The sequence below is a fragment of the Equus caballus genome, chromosome 21 (genome assembly GCF_041296265.1).
Source record: "Equus caballus isolate H_3958 breed thoroughbred chromosome 21, TB-T2T, whole genome shotgun sequence".
NCBI classification, from domain to species: domain Eukaryota; kingdom Metazoa; phylum Chordata; class Mammalia; order Perissodactyla; family Equidae; genus Equus; species Equus caballus.
This window is the reverse complement of record NC_091704.1, coordinates 61,172,382-61,196,236: the sequence shown is the minus strand read 5'-3', so window position 1 is coordinate 61,196,236 and position 23,855 is coordinate 61,172,382. Positions and strand designations below refer to the sequence as shown.

The 23,855-nt window shown below is 37.9% G+C and overlaps 1 protein-coding gene across 2 annotated transcripts in view; it reads right to left on the bottom strand.

Annotated features, from left to right (window-relative positions):
- Positions 1 to 23,855, bottom strand: part of DNAH5 (dynein axonemal heavy chain 5) — a 267,250-nt gene that overhangs the window by 52,273 nt on the left and 191,122 nt on the right. For both annotated transcript variants that reach the window (XM_023625835.2, XM_023625834.2), the window contains exons 56-61: positions 20,736 to 20,967; positions 19,462 to 19,576; positions 19,038 to 19,214; positions 14,885 to 15,088; positions 10,945 to 11,124; positions 1,563 to 1,700 (exon numbers count right to left, since the gene is read on the bottom strand). In XM_023625835.2, the coding sequence (XP_023481603.2) occupies positions 1,563 to 1,700; positions 10,945 to 11,124; positions 14,885 to 15,088; positions 19,038 to 19,214; positions 19,462 to 19,576; positions 20,736 to 20,967 (1,046 nt within the window). The remainder of the gene's footprint in view (positions 1 to 1,562; positions 1,701 to 10,944; positions 11,125 to 14,884; positions 15,089 to 19,037; positions 19,215 to 19,461; positions 19,577 to 20,735; positions 20,968 to 23,855) is intronic.

Here is a 23,855-nt window from a genome sequence, read left to right as displayed (position 1 = left end):
CAAAAAAGGTTAGTGAATGAACTAACATAAAAATGTTAAAATGGAAAGATAATAAAATGAGGATGTTAAATATTTTTACTGTATTCAGTAATGCTTCCCAGTATAAGTGAGTGTCCAGAAGGGTAGAAATTAACACGTCTTCCTCATAGTTTCTAAAGTAGACTCTTTTAAACTGAAATGGTAATTTTCTTTTTATATTATAAGTGAATTCCATAGGGCATAAGTAACAAAGCCAAATAGGTGCTATATAATTACTTCTCTTAGATTTCTACAAAGCTCTTATTTTGCTTTCAGAATATTTATCTTTAAGAGGAAATATCACAAATTCTACATATAGTGAAACTGAAATGTTTATCTCAGTTTCCTCATTGGGACTCCTAATAGACTAACAGAGCAGGAATCTCAGCGCAGCCAAGGGAAGGCTGAGACGGGGCAGGAGCAAATTCCTTAAAATCACTGAGGGAATAACAGAGTGAATCTAGCTCTTATTTACCAAATACAGGATTTATCCGAGGCAGCTACAGATTTTGTGGGGCCAGAAGCTTATGTAATCTGTGGACCACTTTAAGAAAATCATTAAAGAATTTTTACAAATACAAAATACCAAAGTGAACACGTCGTTCAAATGAGGGGAAAAAATTACTACAAAGTCCTGATGACTTAGAAACTCAGGTGCCTTTCCTCTGAGATCTCTAGGCATTTTATCTGAATGCTCACACACTCATGCTTGACAATTGTAGCCCAGTTTCCCTCCTCATCGAACACTCTGCAAGTCCCAGTAACCCCAGCGCCCATGGGTGCCTGTGCAAGTGAGGGGCCATGAAGCTTCAGTTACATTAGGTCCATGTTAAATCTGCCTTGATTACCAGAAAGAAGGAGGCCCCAGTGGATCCGGAATGAGTAAAAATGAGATACAGAGTTCGTTGCTCAATGGATAAGAAATGTTTGAACCTAGATTCTGAAAGGTTCTAAAGCTGCAAAATGTGAACAGATTGAGAAAGCTGTAGATGGTCATTGTCATTGGGATACAGCCATATGGTCAGTCACGTGGTCTAACGGAGAGACCTGAAGTGGACTTCAGAAGACCAAGGTGTAGTCGAGACTGTCCAGCCCTAGGACAGAAGCCATTCTCTTGTTCCTCTCTGGACCTCAGTTCCTTTCTCTAAAATGAGAATAAAATAAAAATATCTACCCTGCCTATCTTGAAAGATTGTTTCAAAGATTAAATGAGATAAAGTGGGAGGACATGAGTTGAAAAACGTAACAAAAAATGCTACAGAAGATGCTGTTATCATCATCATTAATAAGGAAACTCAGAATGTTCACATTCCAGAACTGACTCCTCTCTGGGCTGAACATCCTAACATCTCACCAAACATCCTTGTGTCTGTTAGAAACAAACTCCAGGACTTAGTGAGGGATTACGTGCTGTGTGTGGATTACGTGTAAATGAATCCCTGCTAGAAACCAAACTCTTGGAGATAGAAAGTAGAAAAGGAAGCAAAGGGCTTATGATAGCCATGAGGGGTGTGACAGCCCCTCCCATGCCAGAGGACAGTTACCTGCTTTTCAGTCATGGCCTGTTCATACTCGGCCTGCACCACATCAAGCTCTGCTTGCTTGTCGTCCAGCTCAGCCTGCGCCTTCTGCAGATCCTGCATGGCCAAGACGTAGCGATTCTCCTGCACCACTAAGTTGGCCTGCACAGGACACACACAAGGTGAAGGGATGGGCAGCAAAGCGAGCATCCAGCATTTCAGGGTGTGAGAACTCAGCCACATCACATGGTTATATCTTTTCTCTGATCCACCCCTACAGCGTTTTTAAATTGCATTAAGACAAGACCAAATCTTAATGTGAACTTGACATAAATGTTTATAAGCAGAAAATTATAATTCATTAAAATAGAAGTCAGCAAACTTTTTTACATAAAGCACCAGATAGTAAATATTTTTGGCTTTGTGGCCCAAGAGGCAAAATCAAGGCTATTATTTAGGTACTTATTTTAAAACCTTTTAAAATGTAAAAATTATTCTTTTTTCCTGAACCACAAATACAGGTGGTGGGTTAGATTTGGGCTGTGGACCATAGTTCAGCAACCCCTAGATCACAGTATTGTAATATTAAATGCATTCAGGTACCTTAAAGAACACTGTAATATTAAGAGTTGCAGAAAAAGAACAAAACCGAATATTTAGAATCACCTGCCCAGCAGGACTCATCACTATTGACAAGGATCTTAAAACAAGACAAAGGATGGAAGATAATTGTTCACTGAATATAAAGATCTAGGATTTGGAGGTAGTGGGAGTCTTGATGTTGTTCCTATAATTTTTATATATTGCTCACTTTCCAGAAAAGAATTGATATCTTGAGATGCGACCAATTAAAAACATTTGTTTTAAGGAAGCTACTAAATTAGACTCAAAAGACACAGTCAAAAGCAATAATAGCAAAAGATGAGGTGTAGAAGAAAGTCCACACTCACAGGAATTTAGATACTTTTCAAAAAATCTTCAAAATCCAACTTCTCCTTTTTAAGTCTTTAAAATGTAAAAATGGATTTTAATGGGGAGAACCACTACTTGAGTGATATTCTTTCTGAGTGTTTGAGAAGAAAAGATTATCTTAAAACATTCTTTTTGAAATAAATTCTTTTCCTATCTGAAAACCTCAGGTTCCCAAATTTCGGCAGAATAATTTGTTAAAGAAAAGTCAGAGTCCCATAACTGACTAGAACTAATGACAGGCAAAAGCACAGCTTAAAAATTATAGTTTAGGTGATGTCAGCATCATGGCGGAGTGAGCTCTCCCAGTGATCTCTCCCATCCATGATACAATGAAGAGGACATTCATATTCCAACAGAGAACATCCACACAACACAAAAAACATCTGAGACTCACACAGCCATATGGTGGAAGTGGAAAGGCTGGAGCCCCCTTCGGAGGAGGTGGAATGGGGTAAGAGAAAGCCTTGCTTCCTCCTCAAAAGACTGAGATGTGGGGATTGCATGCAGCCTCTGAGAGGGCAGGAATTGGGGGGGCACCCCTCTGTGGGAACATCAAAGATCCCTGAGGTCCCTCACAGCCTAAGGGAAAGCCCCCTACCAAGGTGAAAGCTATCGCAGGGGTGACTTCATCAAGCCAACATTCCAGGAGAGCAGATAGCGAGGGCAGAGCAAGAAGTACCCAAAAGTACACAGAAGAAAGCACCCCTCCCCCTACCCACCCAGCACCCAGCTCCAGTGCCTGGGATCCTGGCTGAATGCAGAGAGATCAGAATATGCAGCTCTTGACCCCTGTCCAGCGGCGATAGGTGGTAAGGCTGACCAAATGATACCACAATGTGAAAGAACAGAGCCACATCCTCTAGTAGAATCAAAAATTATATTAAATCTCCTGACCAGAAGGAAAATGACAAGTACCCAGAAATCAATCTTGAAGACCCAGAAATATGCAATCTAAATAACAGAGAATTCAAAATAGCTATCATCAAAAAACTTAACAAGTTAAAAGAGAATGTAGAAAAACAATTCAATGAGTTCAAGAGCTACTTCACAAAAGAGATTGAAACTATAAAGAAGAACCAATCATAAATATTGGAGATGAAAGACACAATGTAAGAGATAAAACAAAACATGGATTCCCTGAATGCTCGAGTGGACATCACTGAGTAGCAAATCAGCATAATCAAGGATAGACATGTTGAAATGCTCCAGATAGAGGAGGAGAGAGAACTAAGACTAAAAAGGAATGAAGAAAGTCTCTGAGAAATATCAAACACAATTAAGAAATGCAACATAAGAATTACAGGTATTCCAGAGCGAGAAGAGAAGGAGAATGGAGTAAAAAGCTTGTTCAAAGAAACAATAGTGGAGAACATCCCAAACCTGGGGAAGGAGATGGAAATCCACGTGAAAAGGGCTATTGGATCTCCTAAATATGTCTATGTAAAAAGACCTATTGCAAGGCGTATAGTAGTGAAACTGGCAAAAGTCAATGACAAAGAAAAAGTACTAAGGGCAGCAAGTCAGAAAAAAATAACCTACAAAGGAACCCCTATCAGGCTTTCAGGAGATTTCTCAGCAGAAACCTTACAAGCTAGGAGAGACAGGAATGATATATTCAAATCTTTGAAGGACAAAAACTTTCAGCCAAGAATACTCTATCCAGTGAAAATATCTTTCAGATATGATGGAGAAATAAAAACTTTTCCAGATTAACAAAATCTAAGGGAGTTCATAGCCACAGGACCCCTCCTACAAGAAATACTCAAAAAGGCCCTCATATCTGAAAAACAAGGGAGCAAGGTGTTACAAAGCATGGAATAAGGACGTAAATAGTTGGACAAAATCAGAAAGTTGTAGCTATACATCAGAACAGGTTAGCAAACACTCAAGTATAACATTAAAGAAAAAGGGAAGGAAAACACCAAAAACAAAGATAATCTTGTCATTTTAACCACAAGCTCACAACACAAGATGAAATAAGATGCGACAAAAACAACATAGGAGGAGAAGAGGGAGGGCACTGAATAAGTTTAGTGTAAGGAAATAAGAGGCCAACAGAAAATGGACTACCTTACTTATGAGATTTTGCATACAAACCTCATCGCAACCACTAAACAAAGAAGCAGAACAGAGACACAAATAATAAATAAGGAGAAAACCAAGAAACCCAACATAAAAACTATATGACTCAATTGGTAGACTGAAATACACAGGACAAGAAACAAATGTAATGCAGGAGAACTGGAAAACAAGCGATAAAATGGCAGCATTAAGCCCTCATATATCAATAATCACCCTAAATGTAAATGGATTGAATTCTCCAATAAAAAGACTCAGAGTGGTGAGATGGATTAAAGAACAAGATCCAACAATATGCTGCCTCCAGGAAACACATCTCAGCTCCAATGACAAACACAGGCTTAGAGTGAAGGGATGGAAGATGATACTCCAAGCTAATGGCAAACAAAAGAAAGCAGGTGTTGCAATACTTATAGCACACAAAGTAGACTTCAAGATAAGACAGGTAAAGAGAGACATAGAGGGCCAATATATAATGATCAAGGGGACACTCCACCAAGAAGACATAAAACTTATAAATATCTATGCACCCAACACAGGAGCACCAAAGCACATAAAGCAACTATTAGAAAACCTAAAAGGACATATTAATAATAACACAATAATAGTAGGGGACCTCAACTCTCCACTCACATCAATGGACAGATCATCCAGACAGAAAGTCAACAAGAAAACAGTGGAACTAAATGAAAAGCTAGACCAATTGGACTTAAAAGACATATATAGAACACTCCATCCAAAAACAGAAGAATATACATTCTTCTCAAGTGCACATGGAACATTCTCCAGGATAGACCATATGTCAGGAAACAAGGCAACCCTCAATAAATTTAAGAAGATTGAAATAATAAGCATCTTTTCTGATCATAATGCTATGAAGCTTGAAATTAATTACAAGAACAAAGATGAGAAAGGGACAAAGATGTGGAGACTAAACAACATGCTATTGAACAACCAATGGATCATTGAAGAAATTAAAGGAGAAATCAAAAAACATCTGGAGACAAATGAAAATGAAAACATACCATACCAATTCATACAGGATACAGCAAAAGTGGTACTAAGAGGGAAATTCATGACAATACAGGCTCATCTTAACAAACAAGAAAAATCTCTATCTCAAACTACACCTAAGTGAATTAGAGAAAGAAGAACAAACAAAGCTCAAAGTCAGCAGAAGGAGAGAAATAATAAAAATCAGAGCAGAAATGAATGCAATTAAAACAAAAAAGGCAGTAGAAAGGATCAGTGCAACAAAGACCTGGTTCTTTGAAAAGATAAACAAAATTGACAAACCTCTAGCCAGACTTACAAAGAAAAAAAAAGAGTAAGCTCAGATAAATAAAATTTGAAATGAAAGAGGAGCAATTACAACAGATACCACAGAAATACAAAGGATTATAAGAGAATACCATGAAAAGCTATATGCCAACAAAATGGACAATCTAAAAGAAATGGATAAATTCTTAGACTCTTAGAACCTCCCAAAGCTGAATCAAGAAGAAATAGATAATCTGAATAGAACAATCCCAGGTAGAGACTGAAACAGTAATCAAAAACATCCCAAAAAATAAAAGCCCAGGACCAGAGAGCTTCTCTGGAGAATTCTGCCAATCTTTCAGAGAGGATTTAATACCTATCCTTCTCAACCTGTTCCAATAAATTAGGGAAGAGGGGGAATGCGTCCTAACACATTCTATGAGGCAAACACCACCCTGATACCAAAGCCTGACAAGGACAACACAGAAAAGGAAAACTACAGGCCAATGTCGCTGATGAACACAGATGCAAAAATCCTCAACAAAATATTGGCAACCTGAATGCAGCAAAACATCAAAAAGATCATACATCATGATCAAGTGGGATTTATACCAAGGCACAGGGATAGTTGAACATCTGCAAATCAATCAGTGCGATATACCACATTAACAAAATGAGGAATAAAAATCACATGATCACCTCAATATATGCAGATAAAGCATTTGACAAGATCCAACAGCCATTTATGATAAAAACTCTTAACAAAACAGGGATAGAAGGAAATTACTTCAACATAATAAAGCCCATCTATGACAAACCCACAGCCAATACTATACTCAATGGGGAAAAACTGAACACCATCCCTCAGAGAACAGGAACAAGACAAGGGTGCCCACTCTCATCACTCTTATTCAACATAGCACTGGAGGTTTTGGACAGAGCAATTAGGCAAGAAAAAGGAATAAAAGGAATCCAAATAGGAAATGAAGAAGTGAAACTCTCGCTATTTGCAGATGACACGATCTTATATATAGAAATCGCTAAAGCATCCATTGGGAAACTATTAGAAATATACAACTACAGTAAAGTTGCAGGGCACAAAATCAACTTACAAAAATCAGTTGTGTTTCTATACCCCAATAATGAAGTTACAGAAAGAGAACTCAAGAATACAATTCCATTTACAATCGCAAGAAAAAGAATAAATTACCTAGGAATAATATAACTAAGGAGATGAAGGATTTATACAATGAAAACTATAAGACATTATTGAAAGAAATAGATGATGGCATAAAGAAATGGAAAGAGATTCCATTCACGTGGATTGGAAGAACAAACATTGTTAAAATATCCATAGACCCAAAGAAATCTACAGATTCAATGCAATCTCAATCAGAATCCCAATGAAACTCTTCATGGAAATAGAACAAAGAATCCTAAAATTCATATGGGGGAGCAAAGACTCCAAATTGCTAAAGCAATCCTGGAAAAAAAGAACAAAGCTGGAGGCATCACAATCCTTGACTTCAAAATGTACTACAAATCCATAGTAATAAAAACAGCATGGGACTGGTACAAAAACAGGCACAGAGACCAATAGAACAGAACTGAAAGCCCAGAAATAAAATTGTACATCTAGAGACAGCTAATCTTTGACAAAAGTGCCAAGAACATACAATGGAGAAAAGAGAGTCGCTTCAATAAATGGTGTTGGGAAAATTAGACAGCCACTTGCTAAAGAATGAAAGCAGACCATCCTCTCAAGCCATACACAAAAATAAACTCAAAATGGATCAAAGATTTGAAGATAAGTCCTGAAACCATAAAACTTCTGGAAGAAAATATGGGTAGTACACCCTGTGACAGTGGATTTAAAAGGATCTTTTCAAATATCATTTCTTCTCAGACAAGGGAAACAAAAGAAAAAATAAACAAGTGACTCTTCATCAGACTGAAGAGCTTCTGCAAGGCAAAAGGAACCAGGATCAAAACAAAGAGACAACCCACCAATTGAGAGAAAGTATCTGCAAATCATATATCCAACAAGGGGTAGTCTTCAAAATTTATAAAGAACTCACATAACTGAACAACAGAAAAAAACAAACAGCCTGATCAAACAATGAGAAGAGGATATGAACAGACATTTTTCCAAAGAAGATATACAGGTGGCCAATAAGCACATGAAAAGATGTTCAACATCACTAATCATCAGGAAAATGCAAATCAAAACTATACTAAGATACTACCTTACACGTGTTAAAATGACTATAATCACTAAGACTAAAAATAACAAACGTTGGAGAGGGTGTGGAGAAAAGGTAACGCTCAGACACTGCTGGTGAGAATACAAACTGGCACAGCCACTATAGAAAACAGTATGGAGATTCCTCAAAAAACTAAAAACAGAACTACCCTATGACCCAGCTATCCCACTACTGGGTATCTACCCAAACAACCTGAAATCAGCAATCCAAAGTGACCTAGGTACCGCTATGTTCATTGAAGCACTATTCACAATAGCCAAAACATGGAAGCAACCCAAGTGCCCATCAATCAATGATTGGATAAAGAAGATATGGTGTATATATATACAATGGAATACTACTCGGCCATAAAAAAGACAAATTCATCCCATTTGCAACAACATGGATGCACCTGGAGGGTATTACGTTAAGAAAAATAAGCCAGACTGAGAAAGACAAACACCATATGACTTCACTCATATGTGGAAGATAAACAAACACATGGACAAAGAGAACAGTTCCGTGGTTACCAGAGGAAGTGGGGTACAGGGTGAGCACAGGCGGTGAAGGGGAGCACTTATACAGTGATGGACAAGAAATCACATACAACTGAAACTTCAGCATGATGTCAATGATTATGAACTCAAAATAAAAACAAATTTAAAAAATAATGTAAAAAAATTGTTTTAATTATAATTAGAGCAGCTCTGCTCTAAGCTGCTGCTATGGCTTAAACATGTAAGAAAAGCAGAGCCTCTGTGTCAACTCACTAAAGCCACCCACTCATGTCAAACTATCACAGCCCCAAAGACTTTAAATATATTCCAGGATTTTACTCAGAAAATATAAATAAATAAATTTTTTTAAATAAAGCTCTCAGAAGTTGCTAACCAAAAGGTACTGGATCCTTCAAATCCGACGGCCCCCCCTTAGGAGCTATAGGACTCTACTCAGGGTACTTAAACTCTGAGCCTCAGTTTCTCCATTCAGATTTTCAAAAACTACCTCCTAGGGTTTGTGTGTGTGTGAGGATTAAACAAAATCACATATGTAAAAACCCAAGTCTGGGACCTGGCATATAAGGAGAGTTCAGTAAATAATAGATATTGTTAGTGTTATTATCAGTGTTGAATATTTATAGCTCTCCTATTGTAATGTTCTGTTTATATGGCCTGATATTTTCTGTTTTTCACAGAGTTCTCAAGGAGAAATCTCATTATGATGAACTTGAATAGAATCCAAATTGTTATTGTTGTAATAAATATTTCTTTGTTTTTTCACTACTAGAAGTCACTTGGCCTGTCTATTGAGATTGTAAGGTGAAAGAAAACTGCCCCTCAGTCTCTGTTATTAATTAGTGTTGAAGAGGTTCCAGTTGAGTTTAAGGAGTGCCCTCAATCTCTCCTAACCTAGGAAGCAGGAGTTTGCGAGCGACGGCCCTCCAGGAATAAGCAAACTGAGACCCCAGATGCTGGATGCTCTTAAGATTATACGACAGCACTTCCAGACCAGACTTCTCAGAAAGAGAAGCACAGGTTCTAGGAGTAAGTAAAAGGTTCCCTGTCTGATGGTGTTCCCTTCACTCCCTACTGTAGGATCTAGATTGTCCTGGGACTGGTGGAATATACTGAACAGAGGGGAGGAGACTTCATTGTCCTTATGTAAGTCTTACTTAGAATGTCCATTATTTTGTACTGATTCAGCTCATTTTATTTAAAGTAACCACACAAAATACAAACTACCCATCATGAATTCAACTAATCCTTTTAAAGACACTATGTAGGCTTAAACACGAGAAAAATTTGCAAAGGACACCGGTACTGTCCATTTTATATGGTGGTTATAATTCAGTCAATATCAGAAGGCCCATTTTTGATCTATGTTGGAGCCTTCAATGGTTCAAAAGTCCATAATGTTAGACAGCATGACATCAATGATTTGCTCTAAAATTCTCTGAGTCAAATGAACATTTGTTCTTTTAAGTTGCCCTGGCAACCCAAGGACATCAACAACTGAATAAATGACCCCGGTATGGTAAAAATTAGAAAATAAAATGGGGCATTTGCAACAACTTTATCCCTGTCTTCTTTCTACTCAATTATTTTTATCATGAGCATTAAGTTCCTTGAGTAGTTTATGAGTGTAAGTGGATTTTAACTGATGGTTGAGAGAGATCAGACTTATACAAAAGCAAAATAATCAACCAAGCCATAAGGTGTGATTTTTGAGACATCGGTATTCCATTTTCATAACAGGTACTTGTCTCTCCATCTGCTGAAGACTGAGTGTCACTGAATGGTGGGGGATTGTGTACGAATGAAGCTTAGAAATGCAATTACTCAAGGGGAAACACAGGCATATTCTCAAATCACATTAAATAATAAATGATACTCAGTTTCTCTCCTGAGGGACAAAGAAGAGGAGAGGGAGCACTGTGTCATGCCGTGCAACCAAGACCAGCCACCAGTGTCTATGTGTTGACTGACCCTGTCTCACTCAGAGGATTCCCTGGCAGGAGATAGTGGACATTATCAGGGGATTCTATGCTATAATTGTCTGTGTTTCTTTTTTTCAAGTTGACATTGTGGAGGAAAAATATCCAGCAGCCCACAATGGACTTAGCATCCTTGTAGAGAGTCCATGCTTACAGGTTCATGCAATTCTGATTGGAGTAGGATTACAGAGAAGAAGAAACATTCTGTACTTGGTCTTTCTATCACTTCCTCTCTCCGTGGACTTGAGTACAATAACACCAGGGGCCACAAGCTCCTGTGCAGCATGACAAGATAAAACCACTTGACCTAGAGACCCCTTGCAGGTGCACATCAGGCAGTCCTACCAAGGAGGCTTACCTTCAGAGGCAAGACTTCTCTGTTTATAGAAAAGAAGGAAGCCATGGCTTTGGTCCAGGAACAAAGACCGGCTACATTCCCACACACACGTTTAGCAGTTTCGATGTTATAGTCTGCCATTTCAAAGTAAGGATTCAAAAATTCTATCACTTCTTCATTGATTGTGTCTTTTGGGAATTGCTATGGAAGAAAAGAGTAAAATAAAGTCAAAATACTTTCCATGAAGTCATACTCACCTTATGTTCACAATGCCGCTGAAACTGTTGAACAACCAAGAATGGATGAATGACATCATATTTTGTCGATATTTCAGGATATTAGCCAAAAGTCCTGAAGTTGAAAGCAGAGTAAGCAGTGAGAGCAAAGAAGTTAGAGTATACTTTATCCTCTGTGGACAAGAGATAACAACCCTCAATAATTTTCTGGGACCCAGGGAAAGAATAAATTATTTAGGTGATGAACACTAATATGGTTATTAGAATTTCCAAGGCAATAAAATTTTCATGTCATTAGTCCTAAATAGGCAAATTACAAACCCATAAAATCAACAATGGAAAACAAACACAGACAGGTATTATTCAGCCCAAGGACATATGTATATTTAGCATTTAGCAGCAACTAAATGCTTAATACATTCAGACAGAGGTTCTATTAATCTCACCTGAGATGTGAAAATAATAACTTGGACACTAGGCCTTAAGGGTGATGAATCCATTTTTAATCATAGAACTCTTGAGAATATGAGAGAATTGTTATCTTCTGGAGGGATAAAATTTAAAAACAGTAGCAGAAATGGATTAAGAATGCCTTCTTGCATCAAAAGAGAAGACTGGCCAAAAAACAAAACTGGATCTTTTAAAAGTGGTGTTTGATCATCTAAACGAGGATGACTAAATGTTTTCCAAGTAGAAAGAAACTTAGCACCTAAATAATTCAGAGAAACAAGCCTTCACAGAATACACATAACATAGGGTAGAACACAGTCCACTCAGACTTCATTTAATGCAAGTTTCCTTTATGAGACGTAAAAATTGTGAAGCCAGAAGAAAAAATGAGAATATTTGGGAGCAAGAGAGGGGTGGTGGTGACAAAAGGCAAATAGCAAGGGAGCTTCCAGGAGCAGTGGCTCTGGCACCAGGTATACAAAGCAGGAACCCAGGGTCACTTGCCAGGATGCCAATTCTATTGACACATTTTTCTGTGAAAATTGTTTGAGTGTCCCCTGTCACCATTGCCACCCACACTGGTACAATCAGAGTTAAACACCACCTCCTCTCCACTCAATAGCGTGTTATTTCCTCACAGTGGCACTTTCATCATGGTCTCATGTTTTAATTACCTAGAACAAGTCTGTGTGGCCCACAGTTTCATAAGCTACTTATTGTTATAGCTGCTATAAGGTGCCTCACAAGATGCTCTAGCCACAGCAGCCATCTGGGCAATGCTGAATTGAAAACTGAATAAAAAATAGTGCTAAAGTGATTGCTTGAGAAATGGATGTGGGTTGGATATTCCCAATTAGTTGTCTCCAGACCTACATATGAAAAATAAAACAATAAAACTTCTAGAAGAAAACGTAGAAGCATTTACTCTGCCTTAGAGGTGGGCAAAGATTTCCTAAACAGAACACAGAAAGCACTATTAAGGAAAATATTGATAAATTGGACTACATCAAACTTAAGAAGATCTGTTTATCAAAAGGCACCATCAATGGAATGAACAACTAAGGTAGAAAGTGGGAGAAGATATTTGCAAATGTATAAAAGACAAATTACTCATATTTTATATATAAAGAAATTCTACAATGTAATAAATGTAAATGGACAATAGACCTAAACCGGCATTTAACAAAAGAATTCTCAAGAGGCTCAAAAATCAATGAAAAGATTTTCAGCATCATTAGTCATCAAGGAAATGCAAACTAAACCCACGATAAGACACTACTACAAACCCATCAGAATAGCTAAAAATGGAAAATGGTTAAGATATGGAGCAACTTATACACTGCTGGTGGGTGCGTAAACTGACACAACTATTTTTGAAAATTCTTTGGCACTATCTACTAAAGCTGATTAAATGTATAACCTAACACCCAGAAATTCCACTCCTGAGTATAGAGCCAACAGAAATGCAAATATGCCCACCAAATGACCTGTAGACCAATATGCATAGCAGCTTTATTTATAACAGCCAAAAACTAGTTATGACCCAAAAATCCATCAACAGTACAATGGACAAGCACATTGAAGCATATTATGGAGTTTCACACTGGTTCTGGTTCATACAAGCTCGTAGGAAATGACTGCTAAATTTTCAGGAAGTTTGTAAACTGCTTGTTAAATATAGCCAGTGTTAAAAATTAAATTATATAAAATTACAATTAAATAAATTTTATTTAAAATAAAAATAATGTATAGTCAAAAGTCATCACTTTCTAATTATTTTACTACATTTTACTATCTATGTTTTTGAGATCATTTACATCTATTGTCTTATATGGTGGGAATACTATATAATGGTGTGCCACTATGCACCTCTTCCCAACTCCACATTCAGCAACATCACTTTGGTAGTTTGACAGTGGCTATGGTGGGGATATTTACACCATGGAAATTGGCAAAAACTGCAAATGAAAGCATTTTTTTTTCTCCCCAGAGAATCAGTTGTTAAACATTTACCACACACTACTGCATATTCATATACTGGAAAGCTATACAGCAATGAAAAAAGAATGAAAACTGTCCTGTGCAACAATAAGAATGAATTTCAAAGACATGTTGAACGAAAGAGGTTGAAACAAAAGCATTTGTATGATATGATTTTATATGCGTAAATTTCAAAATAGACAAAAGTAATTATCAGGATAAAGGTTAGAATAATAGTTATCATAGGGGAGGTTGTTGACTGGGTTGGGACATGAGAGATTTCTGGGGTCTGGAAATGCAAATCTTGATTTCAGTGTTCATTAATATGTATATACATATGTAAATATTGATTAATCTGTATACTTAAAATGTGTGAATTTTATCATACGTAAGTTCTATCTCATAATAAAATAAAAAGATGCAAATTAATTCTCAAAAAGTTCCTATGGAGACTTGCAAAACATAAATACATATATATTTGTATTCATATGCATACAATATATGCACATATGTATTGGTTCCTTAAAATGATTTTTTTTACTTCTACTGCAATATATCACTAATGATGGTTTAATATGCCTAAAATCTGTCAGGAAAAGTTATAATGCTTACAATGGCTTATAGTCAAAACAGAAAATTCTTCTCTGAAAAAATACTTAAATACATGTTCAGAATATTCAGGCTTAAAAAATAAGGAAATCCTGCCATTTGTGACACATGGAGGGACCTGGAGGACGTTATGCTAAGAGAAATAAGCCAGACGCAGAAAGATAAATCCTGCATGATCTCACTTACATGTGAAATCTAAAATAGTCAAGCTCATAGAAGCACAGAGCAGAACGGTGCTTGCCAGGGGCCATGGGGAGGGGGAAACGGGAAAATGTTGGTCAAGGTGTACAAAGTATCAAGATGCAAGACGAATAAGTCCTGGAGATCTAATGTATAGCAATATGAACATAGTTAACAATACGGCATTGTATACTTAAAATTTTCTAAGTGTTCTCACCACAAAAAAGGAGAGAACAGTAACTACGTGAGGTGATGGATACTTTAATTAGCTGACCGTGGCCATTATTTCACAATGTATCCGTATATCTAAATATCAAGTTGCACATCTTAAATATATACAATTTTTATTTGCCGATTATACCTCAATAAAGATGGCAAAATATTTAATAAGTAAAAATAGGTACGTACAGTAAATTCTTTTCAGAAATTTACTCTCTTAAAGGACTATTCAGATACTCTAATGAACGTTGAGTCCTCCTTTGGCCCACGATTATTGAACTACTAACCTGTAAGTTCTGTAAAAAGTTCCCTGCAGTCATCAGTTTTAAAGATTCCTGCCAGGAAGGAATTGTACAGCTTTTCTCCAGGTCAATTTTCACCGCATTGACTTTCCTTTGAAACAGCAGCAGCACACAGTCCATGATCCGCATGATGAGGTGAGGGGGTCGACCCAATGTGCGGACAGTAGCAATGTCTGAGGGCTTGATGGTCTGGGGGAGGAAAGGAGGTTGTCATGCAATCGCAGATAAGAAAGTGCAGACAAGCAAACCTTTAATTTCTAAATGCTACTATTTTGACTGAGGAAAGCAAGCATTTCTAAGCTAGATGTAGAATTGTGGGGGCTAGATGCATATTTAATCTCAAAGAAATATATGTCCCCAAAAGTTTAAATTTTTACAATTCAAACTGCCAGGGAGAGGACAGACAGTGAGAGAAATGTTGGCGAGCAGATAAGGAGCTGTGACTTCCCTAAAATTATGCAGACCACTTTGCGTCAGAAAACAGAAAAGTGTAATGTGAAAGAAAAACAATACTCAGCATTTAAGCAGAGACCAGGGATTCTAAACCAGGAAAATGCCAGTTCTGGCAGTGCGTTTTTACTCATTAGTTATGTAGGTCAAGGATCTGCCTCTCTCTCTTAAGGAACTCAGACTTGTCACACAGGACTGACACTAGCAGGTAGCCTCAGGGCTGACAGATTGAATAATTAGAGGTTTCTTAGCTGGGAACTGACCTTTAAATGATGAAACTTGAGCAATATGAATTTCACTAAGCTCTTAGAAAAGTTCCATTCCATTTCTAGTATGGAGATTCTTACAGAGTAAATTATTTAATAGTCACATAGACCCGTTGTGGTTGATAATAATCGTTCTATCTCTTACACACTCTATGGAATAAGGATTGGAAAAATATTAAATATAAGAATCTGATACAGCCCTATTTCTAGAACAAATAGTGGACATTCATTCCTTCCAGATCTTGAAAACCCTCCATCTTACTTTCATTTGCATCTCTTTTATCAAAAGAAGGCAACCAATGACCTTCTTATCAAAGCAAAGGATCTTTTCTCTGAGGATTGAGAAAGAAAAAGAAGAAAATCACTGAACTTGGTAATTAGGAATGAAACTATACACTTTGAAAAGGTTTGTTTCAATAGACTAGCATTTGTGAAAGCTCGACTGCCGTGAAGGAGAATTTCCTGTAAAGAACTGGAAATGGCAGATAGACTTTTATTTGAGAAGTGTGGCTATAAAAGAAAGAAAGGAGAGAAATATAATAGCAGCCACTGAGGAAAGTGGGGTCAAAGTAAAGTTATATAAGACATAAGGGTTGATCTAAGATGCTTATTTTTACTTTAGCTTTAAAAAGGGGAATTTTCAAACAGAATTGGGCTCAATTATGTTAGGTACCCAGGCAAGGGGTATGTCTGAAATTCAACCTATTTCAGCTAAGTATTGGATTCCTCTTTTCTCTGCAAGCAAAGCAATATGACTATTACATAATTTCCTAGACATCATTGCAATATAATAGTTATTCAACATCTGGAGTTATTTTGTGTTTGTGTCGAGTCAGAGTAGCATTGAGATAGGAGGAGATACATTCTTTGCTGTTACCTTATTTGTTACATAGATTTATGTAACCTGATGCCAAAATGTTAGAGTTTGAAGGTACCTGGAACTTTCTTAGTAGAAATTGGTAGTACCACATTTCAAGATTTCAAAAGCTCACAGAGGAAATGAAATGGTGGCAGAATCCATGAAGGAAATTACTGAAATTCTCTCCCCCACACCCCATCACCTTACATCTGTTCCCACACATTTCTGTTTTGATGATTATGTAATGCAGAATATTTTAGTGGTAGAAAGCATGAAATTAGGAGGATACTGTGAAACATTTTATAATATCAAAAAAGATGCCAAGCCTATTAAATCTTGGAAAAATGTATGCCTTTGAGCATGACCTGAGATGCCATATGCTCTATTCTTATGATGCCATTAGGTATTATGAGTTCGATAAAGATGTAGAAGTTTCTTTACACTATCACTGTCTTCTCTCTGTTGATTAGAGATTCTCAGTGAAGCCAAAATGCCCAAAAACGGGGGAGGGGATGAAAATTGGGATCTCGAAGTGATATCTGCACCCCTATGTACATTGTACCATTATTCACAATAGCCGAGATATGTAAGCAACCTAAATGTCCATCGACGGATGAGTGGCTAAAGAAAATGTGATATATACACTGGAATATTATTCAGCCTTAAAAAAAATTAAATCCTGCCATTTCAGACAACATGGATGGACCTGGGGGGCATTGTGCTAAGTGAAATAAGCTAAACACAGAAAAACAAATGCTATATGATCTCTTTTATATGTGGAATCTAAAATAGTCAGATTCATAGAAGTAGAGAGTAGAACGGTGCTTGTCAGGAGCTGGTGGGAAGAGGAAATGGAGAGGTAACAGTCAAAGAGTACAAGTTTTCAGTTATGCAGGATAAATTCTGGAGATCTACTCTACAGCATTGCCTACAGTTAACAATACCGTATTATACATTTCAAATTTGTTAAGAGGGTAGATCTTAGATTAAATGTTCTACCACACAAGATAATAATAATAGCAATATAAAAGGGAGTAGAGGAAACTTTGGGAGATGATGGATATGTCTATGGCTTGATGGTGGTGATGATTTCATGGGTGTACTACACTTATCTCAAACTCTTCAAGTTGTGTATATCAAATACACACACCTTTTACATGTCAATCATACCTTGATAAGTTAGTCTTTTTTTAAAAAAAAAAGGTTGGGGGGGCCAGCCCCATGGCCAAGTGGTTAAGTTTGCGTGCTCCACTTCGGCAGCCCAGGGTTTCGCCAGTTCAGATCCTGGGCGTGGACATGGCACCAATCATCAGGTCACACTGAGGTGGTATCCCACATGCCACAACTAGAAGGACCCACAACTAAAATAAACAACTATGTACTGGGGGGATTTGGGAGGAAAAAAAAAGAAGATTGACAACAGTTGTTAGCTCAGGTGCCATTCTTAAAAAAAAAAAAAAAAAAAGTAGAGTCTGTTTAAAAAAAAAAAGGGAGGGAGATGAGATGCCCACCAATGTGAGAGACTGAAGACCTCGGTGGACTTCAAGGATTAAAAACAGTGTAGCCAGTGTAAGGAGCAATGGAAAACAATAAGGAAAGATAGAACGCATGTAAGAGTAATGTGAAAAGTTGGAGAGATAGAAGAGAAGGCAATATCTTCATTGTCTCAAAAGAGTAGAAATTCATACTTGAAAATTGAGTCAGAAAGCTTAAAGATTCCACTTGGATCAAAAAGATTTAGAAATGTTCTAGGTGGTGTCCTAAGGAAATGGTAAAAAAAAAAAAATAATTACATCATCAAGTAATGATGCATGCTCAATTGAGGTTATGTGACTTGAATTAGTGGTAGACAGATCAGTAGTGTTTCATTTCTCCAATTTCTAGGCCAGTAATCAATAACGTAAGGCAGTAGATGAGTAAGACTGGAGTAAAAGCAATCCTAAAATGAGCCCCAGACAATCTTCAAATGAGTCTTCAATACTAGACCAGCCCTTAAAGTTGTGGCCTATTTCAGTCACTCATCGTGGTTTCTCAGAATCCAACTTCCTTTCTAATTTCACCATTTCTGTTCTTGCTCCACAATTACATTGAATAACTGTGTCGGAAGCCTGCTCAAACTCTGACTTAATGAGCTATAATAGGTCACTAGTTCTCTATCTAGATAATTCACGGATAAACTCAGAGGATGTTGTATCTTACAGACCTACTCCAAGGTCCTCAATGAATGAGTGAGGAAATGTTATTTTCAAAATTTTATGTGACTTTCCCAATGTCACATAGCTTACTGGTGACAGAGTTGAAATGAGAATCCAGGACTCCTGACCGCCATTATATGACACTGCCCATCATTCACGAGGGAGGAAAATGAGATGTGAAGTAGCATGTGCAAAATCTAAAAAGAGCCAATAACATCTCCAAGCAGAAAATACTACTTGAAACCGTTCCAGTGGAGAGAGCTGTGGTCGGGAGCAGCAGAGCACTTCCTGGTTGTTATTCATCCTTTCTGCCCTGGTCCTCCTCCTAGGCCCTAAAAGCTGACACCTGTTATATCACATAGATTTACCTGCAAGGCTGCTTCCGCTTCTTCCAAAGCTGGTTTTGCTGCTTCCAGTTTCTCTTCGGCAATGGCTTTATCTTTAGAGATGCTGTCTACAATGGCCTGGGCTTTGTCTTTCACCTTCTGTACCTCAGCCTTGACCTTTTCGGCAGCCTGGGCTTTCATCGTCACTTCTTTTAAGACCTAATTCAATACAAAATTTAAAAAGATACCTCTTCAAAAATTACCAAAGACCCAGCACATTTCTGCCTTGATTTGTTGATTTTCTCCACTTACACAATTTTTCATACATAAAATTGAGTACAGTATTCTAATGGAAATAAATAATTTAGACTTTCATGGTTATAACTTGGTAAATATGCATACATCATTAACATTTATGAACTGGGAATTCAAAGCGAATGTGGTATATGCGTAAATGTCCACCCACCGTGTCAGCTTTATCATTGGCCACCTGCAGCTCCTTTTCTTTCACTTCCAGCTCTGTGCTCAGGGCTGCAACAGACTCCGAAGCTTCTTTTAGCTTTTCCAATCCTGTATTCATTCTGGGATTGAAAATCCAAGAGAGCAATGTTGAAATTTATGGTACTTGGCCACATTTTCCAAGTACTGGTCCACTCATATAGATAGTAATGGTAATATGGGAAGGAGGAGTGTATAGACCAATAGCCAATCCAAGAGGGTTTGACAAAAGGGGTACGTGCCCAGGCTTGATTCCAGACAGAAGACACTTTTATCTGCTTCATAGACCACATGTAGGAAGAGTGAACCTGCTAAAAACATTCTGCACGACGTGAGGAACAACAGTGGGTCTAGAATCTGGATCACACAGGAAACATGCTTAAGGAAGTTTAGCTAAATGACAATAGACTTCAAATGCCTGAGGCCCTGTCACAGAGAAAGGAAAATAAATAACTTCTGTTTTTAAAAGAGATCAATGAAGTTAAAAGAAGATTTGAGATCAAGAAAAGAAACAAACTTAAAGCCATCAGAACAGCCTCGTGAAGGGACTAGCTGCCTGCGTGACCTGAAAGAATGTGATCTTAAAGATGGAGCCCTCAGAGTCACTCAGTCCAATCACCCACCCAGGGGTCCCTTATGCAGCAACCCAGGCTGATATGGGCCATATTCAGGCAGAAGATATAAGTGTTCAGAAAAAAGCAGGGCAGAGCAGTGAAACGTGGAACCAAACTTCGTTTACTATGCAGTGAACGTAAGCATCAGCCAGACTCTTCTATCCCAGCCACTCAGAAAGTGTGGCAAGAGAGAGAGGAGAGAAGGGAGAGCGGATGTCTGTACTCTCAACTCCCTTCCAGGTCTGTTATTTCTATCATTACTTCATCCAGTGTTATAGAAAGTGGTAGGCCAGATAAAAACCTGGCAACATTTTATCCCATTGGGCAACAATAAATTCCCTAGCAACCATAGGATAATCCTTTGGATAGGCCCAAGAGGAGGGTTCTTCAGCCTCAGCACTATTGGCATTTTGGGCTGGATAATTCTTTGCTGTGGAGGATTGTCCTGTGCACTCTGCATCCCTGACCTCTACTCATTTGATACCAGGGACACCCCTCTGCCCCCTGTCATCTGAGTTGTAACAAAAAAAATGTCCCCAGTCATTGCAAAATGTCCACTAGGAGTAAATTTGCCCCCAACTGAGAGTCACTGCTTTAAAATACCTTTATATTTTAACTTCACATCTACCTGTTGGCCAGAGTTCGCACTTCCACATGCTTTTCTCCATATATGAACTTGTAGCCCTGAATAAAGGAGAGGTACGATTTGGGCGTCACATGCGTAGAACGTCGGAATCTCTGGAAGTAATCAACACACTTCTCAGCTACCCCATCCTGGAAGGAGCCCATGCACTGGACCACTTCCTTCTTGGTTTCCAAACTGCAGTCAATGTCATAGGAAGAGAGGAAGTGTTCAGACACTAGAAAGAAGAAAGATGACAGCCTGTGAAATATGAACATCAATTACCACTTTAAAAATTAACTGGCTATTTTTAAAAGACAGACAATTCTTAGGACTGCGTACCATTTTTATAGCCCCAGTTAGGTAGATACATGTCAGTGTTTTTGGCCCCAAGACTATGATATCAACAATTTTCTTTTCCCTTTCATGTACAAAACTATAACAGATTGTAAGCCTATCATCATTCTTTGTTTTCTCGTACTTACACAGAGAATTCTCTTTGGCGCAACTGTAGGTTCTGGCTGTCAGCCAGCCTGTTTTACAGTTTACATAAGAACAAAAGTGGTACAAATAACTCAGAAATCAGTGCCAACTTGGTACTCATATTTAAGAATCTCACTTATTTATTTTTTACCCAGAACCTGACATACCCTTAATTCCCCTAGGCTGTGACTACATTTGGCATGTGGAATGTTCATCACTAAACTTCTTTATGCCTGGGCCATCTTGTTCTCAAATGTGGTAGCTAGCCATTTGTGGTCAATTCAAATTTATAGCATCCTTTAAAAATGTTTGGGTTAAGATCTCCTGTTGCAGACCTTTATCGTCCTAACAGCGCCAAATATGGGACCAATCCTAAGACAGTATTTCCTATTATCAGAATAGGCCACAAAGTCCGAGCTAACCAATCACCACATACATACTGGGTGTCTGTTACACATCCACCACTGTGATGGGTGCAATGGAGCGAAAGAGTTGTATGAAACTTGGTCTCAACCCCATGGAATTGACAAGGGTTGTGCATAAGGCAGTTAAAAATTATTACAACCCTCTCTATGTATCTCAGAAAAAATGGCCTATGGATTTACTTAAAAAGTATTGAATAATGTATATAAAAGTTGCAAATAGAAATATGGCCAATAAAAAGGGAGAGAAAGAGAAAGAATCAAGTGAGCAAACCTATCAGGTAACAGTGGGCAAATAAATAAAAAATGGTATCTTTTCACCATTAGTAATTGATCACTAAAGTAAGTTCTTAGTGCAGTAATTGTGGGGTAGTGTTTACATCTGTGTAAATAATAGAGACCATTTATCAGTTTATTTAACATAGTTTATCATATACACTGAAAGGCAATTAATAATTTATAAATCAGTAATTTATAAATAATAATAAATTAAGACACTCAGAAGTCATTTTTCTCACATGCATTAAGAAACCACTATAAAGAACAGTTAAAATTCTAGGAAGTTTAAGTCTGGCTAATGGAAACATAGGAACAATTCTTGTCTGTGACAAATTTTTTGTAGGTGTTAACCACAATGGCTGTAATATTCACTATGTACCAGGCATAATACTCAGCACTTTACTTGGCATTACGGGACATCCTCAGGGAAGTCCCCACTTTGCGAAAACTTCCTTGTAATTACTATGCAATGACTTTTTTCCTTCTTATGTGAAGAGAGAGTATCAATAATAGTGACTTTTTTCTTATGTGGCAAGTTGTCTTTTTGTCTCTCCAAAAAGTCAAAGAAAATAAAAATGGGATGGATTTGAAGTATGTTTCTCCACAGACCCGCAATCTCTGATGCAGGAAAGGTTATAAAAAGCATCAGATCACTTCCTCTAAGAGTGACCCAAGCCTGCTGAGACTCAGACAAGAGGCCATGGAAAACCCTTCTGTCATCTTCAACATCCAGTCCCTGAGGATGCAAGGCCAGTTTGGGGGCCCACCTTCAGGCTGATGTCTGAGATTGGTGTGGGTTATACCCTGGTACTGTATGTTCACGTCACTTGATGGGGAATAAGGTGAGGTATGTGTGGGTCAGAAAGGAGGACACTGGGCTGAGTCCCTGAATTTTGGTGCCCTCGAATTTCTACTTCATTTGGATTCAAAGAACTGAGGTAACAAAGTGAGGAAGGTACATTAGCTCCCTATCTAGTATCCATCCCCTCTCTTCGTTACTAAAAGAATCCCAATTTTGTTCAGGGTATCAATATACCCAACTAAAACTCTTTGACTCCCCAGACTCTCTTGTAACTAGGGGTGACCCCATTGTGGCCAATGGCATGTAGTCAAAAGTTCCTGGGGAAGATCCTGTCCTGAAATAAAAGGCAAAGCTTCATGAGGCGCCTACAGACATGATGCCTTGAGATCCAGCCGCCATCTTGTACCTAGAGGAAAAGAGCCACATCCCAAGGATGACAGCAAGGTAGAAGGAGTGAGATCCCCAACGGCATGGTCCTAGACTGTGCATCTCTGCTTTTTCTTGCTAACAGAAAAAAGAAAACAAAAAACAGCCCTACTTGTTTAAGCCACTATTTATCTGGTTTTCTCTTACAGTCAAACACATTCTTAACTGACACATTCAGACAGCAAGCGTGACTAATCTTGGTAGATCCTAAATTATAAAACTTTATCAGTTAATCCTTATAAAATCCTAAGTGATGGACATTTTTAGGTACATTTTACATACAAGTAAAATGAGGCATAGAGAGTTTGCCTCTGGTTACAGAGTTGGAATTCCAACCCAAGGATAATGAACCCCAAAGTCCACATCACCTTGGTTTACAAATTCAAATAGAACCAAACCACGTAGAATCTTTAGAGTACTAAACAAATATTTTTAATTGAAGCCCAAAGGTCAAAAATATCTACTGACTAATGTGCTTCATAAAGAAAATATACCAATTTTTCAGGGAAAAGGTAATGCTAAAATAAAATAACAGGCTCAAAATGACCCTCATCACAGCAAACCAAAACTTAATTGCAGTTTCAACCTCTCCCAGAAATATAATCTTAATCAACCAGTCTGGAATTTTCTGATCAGTACCAATGAGGTGATCTGTCACGTAGGTCCTCTCCAACCCCCAGGGTAATGGGAGACAATCCACATGATAAAACCCTT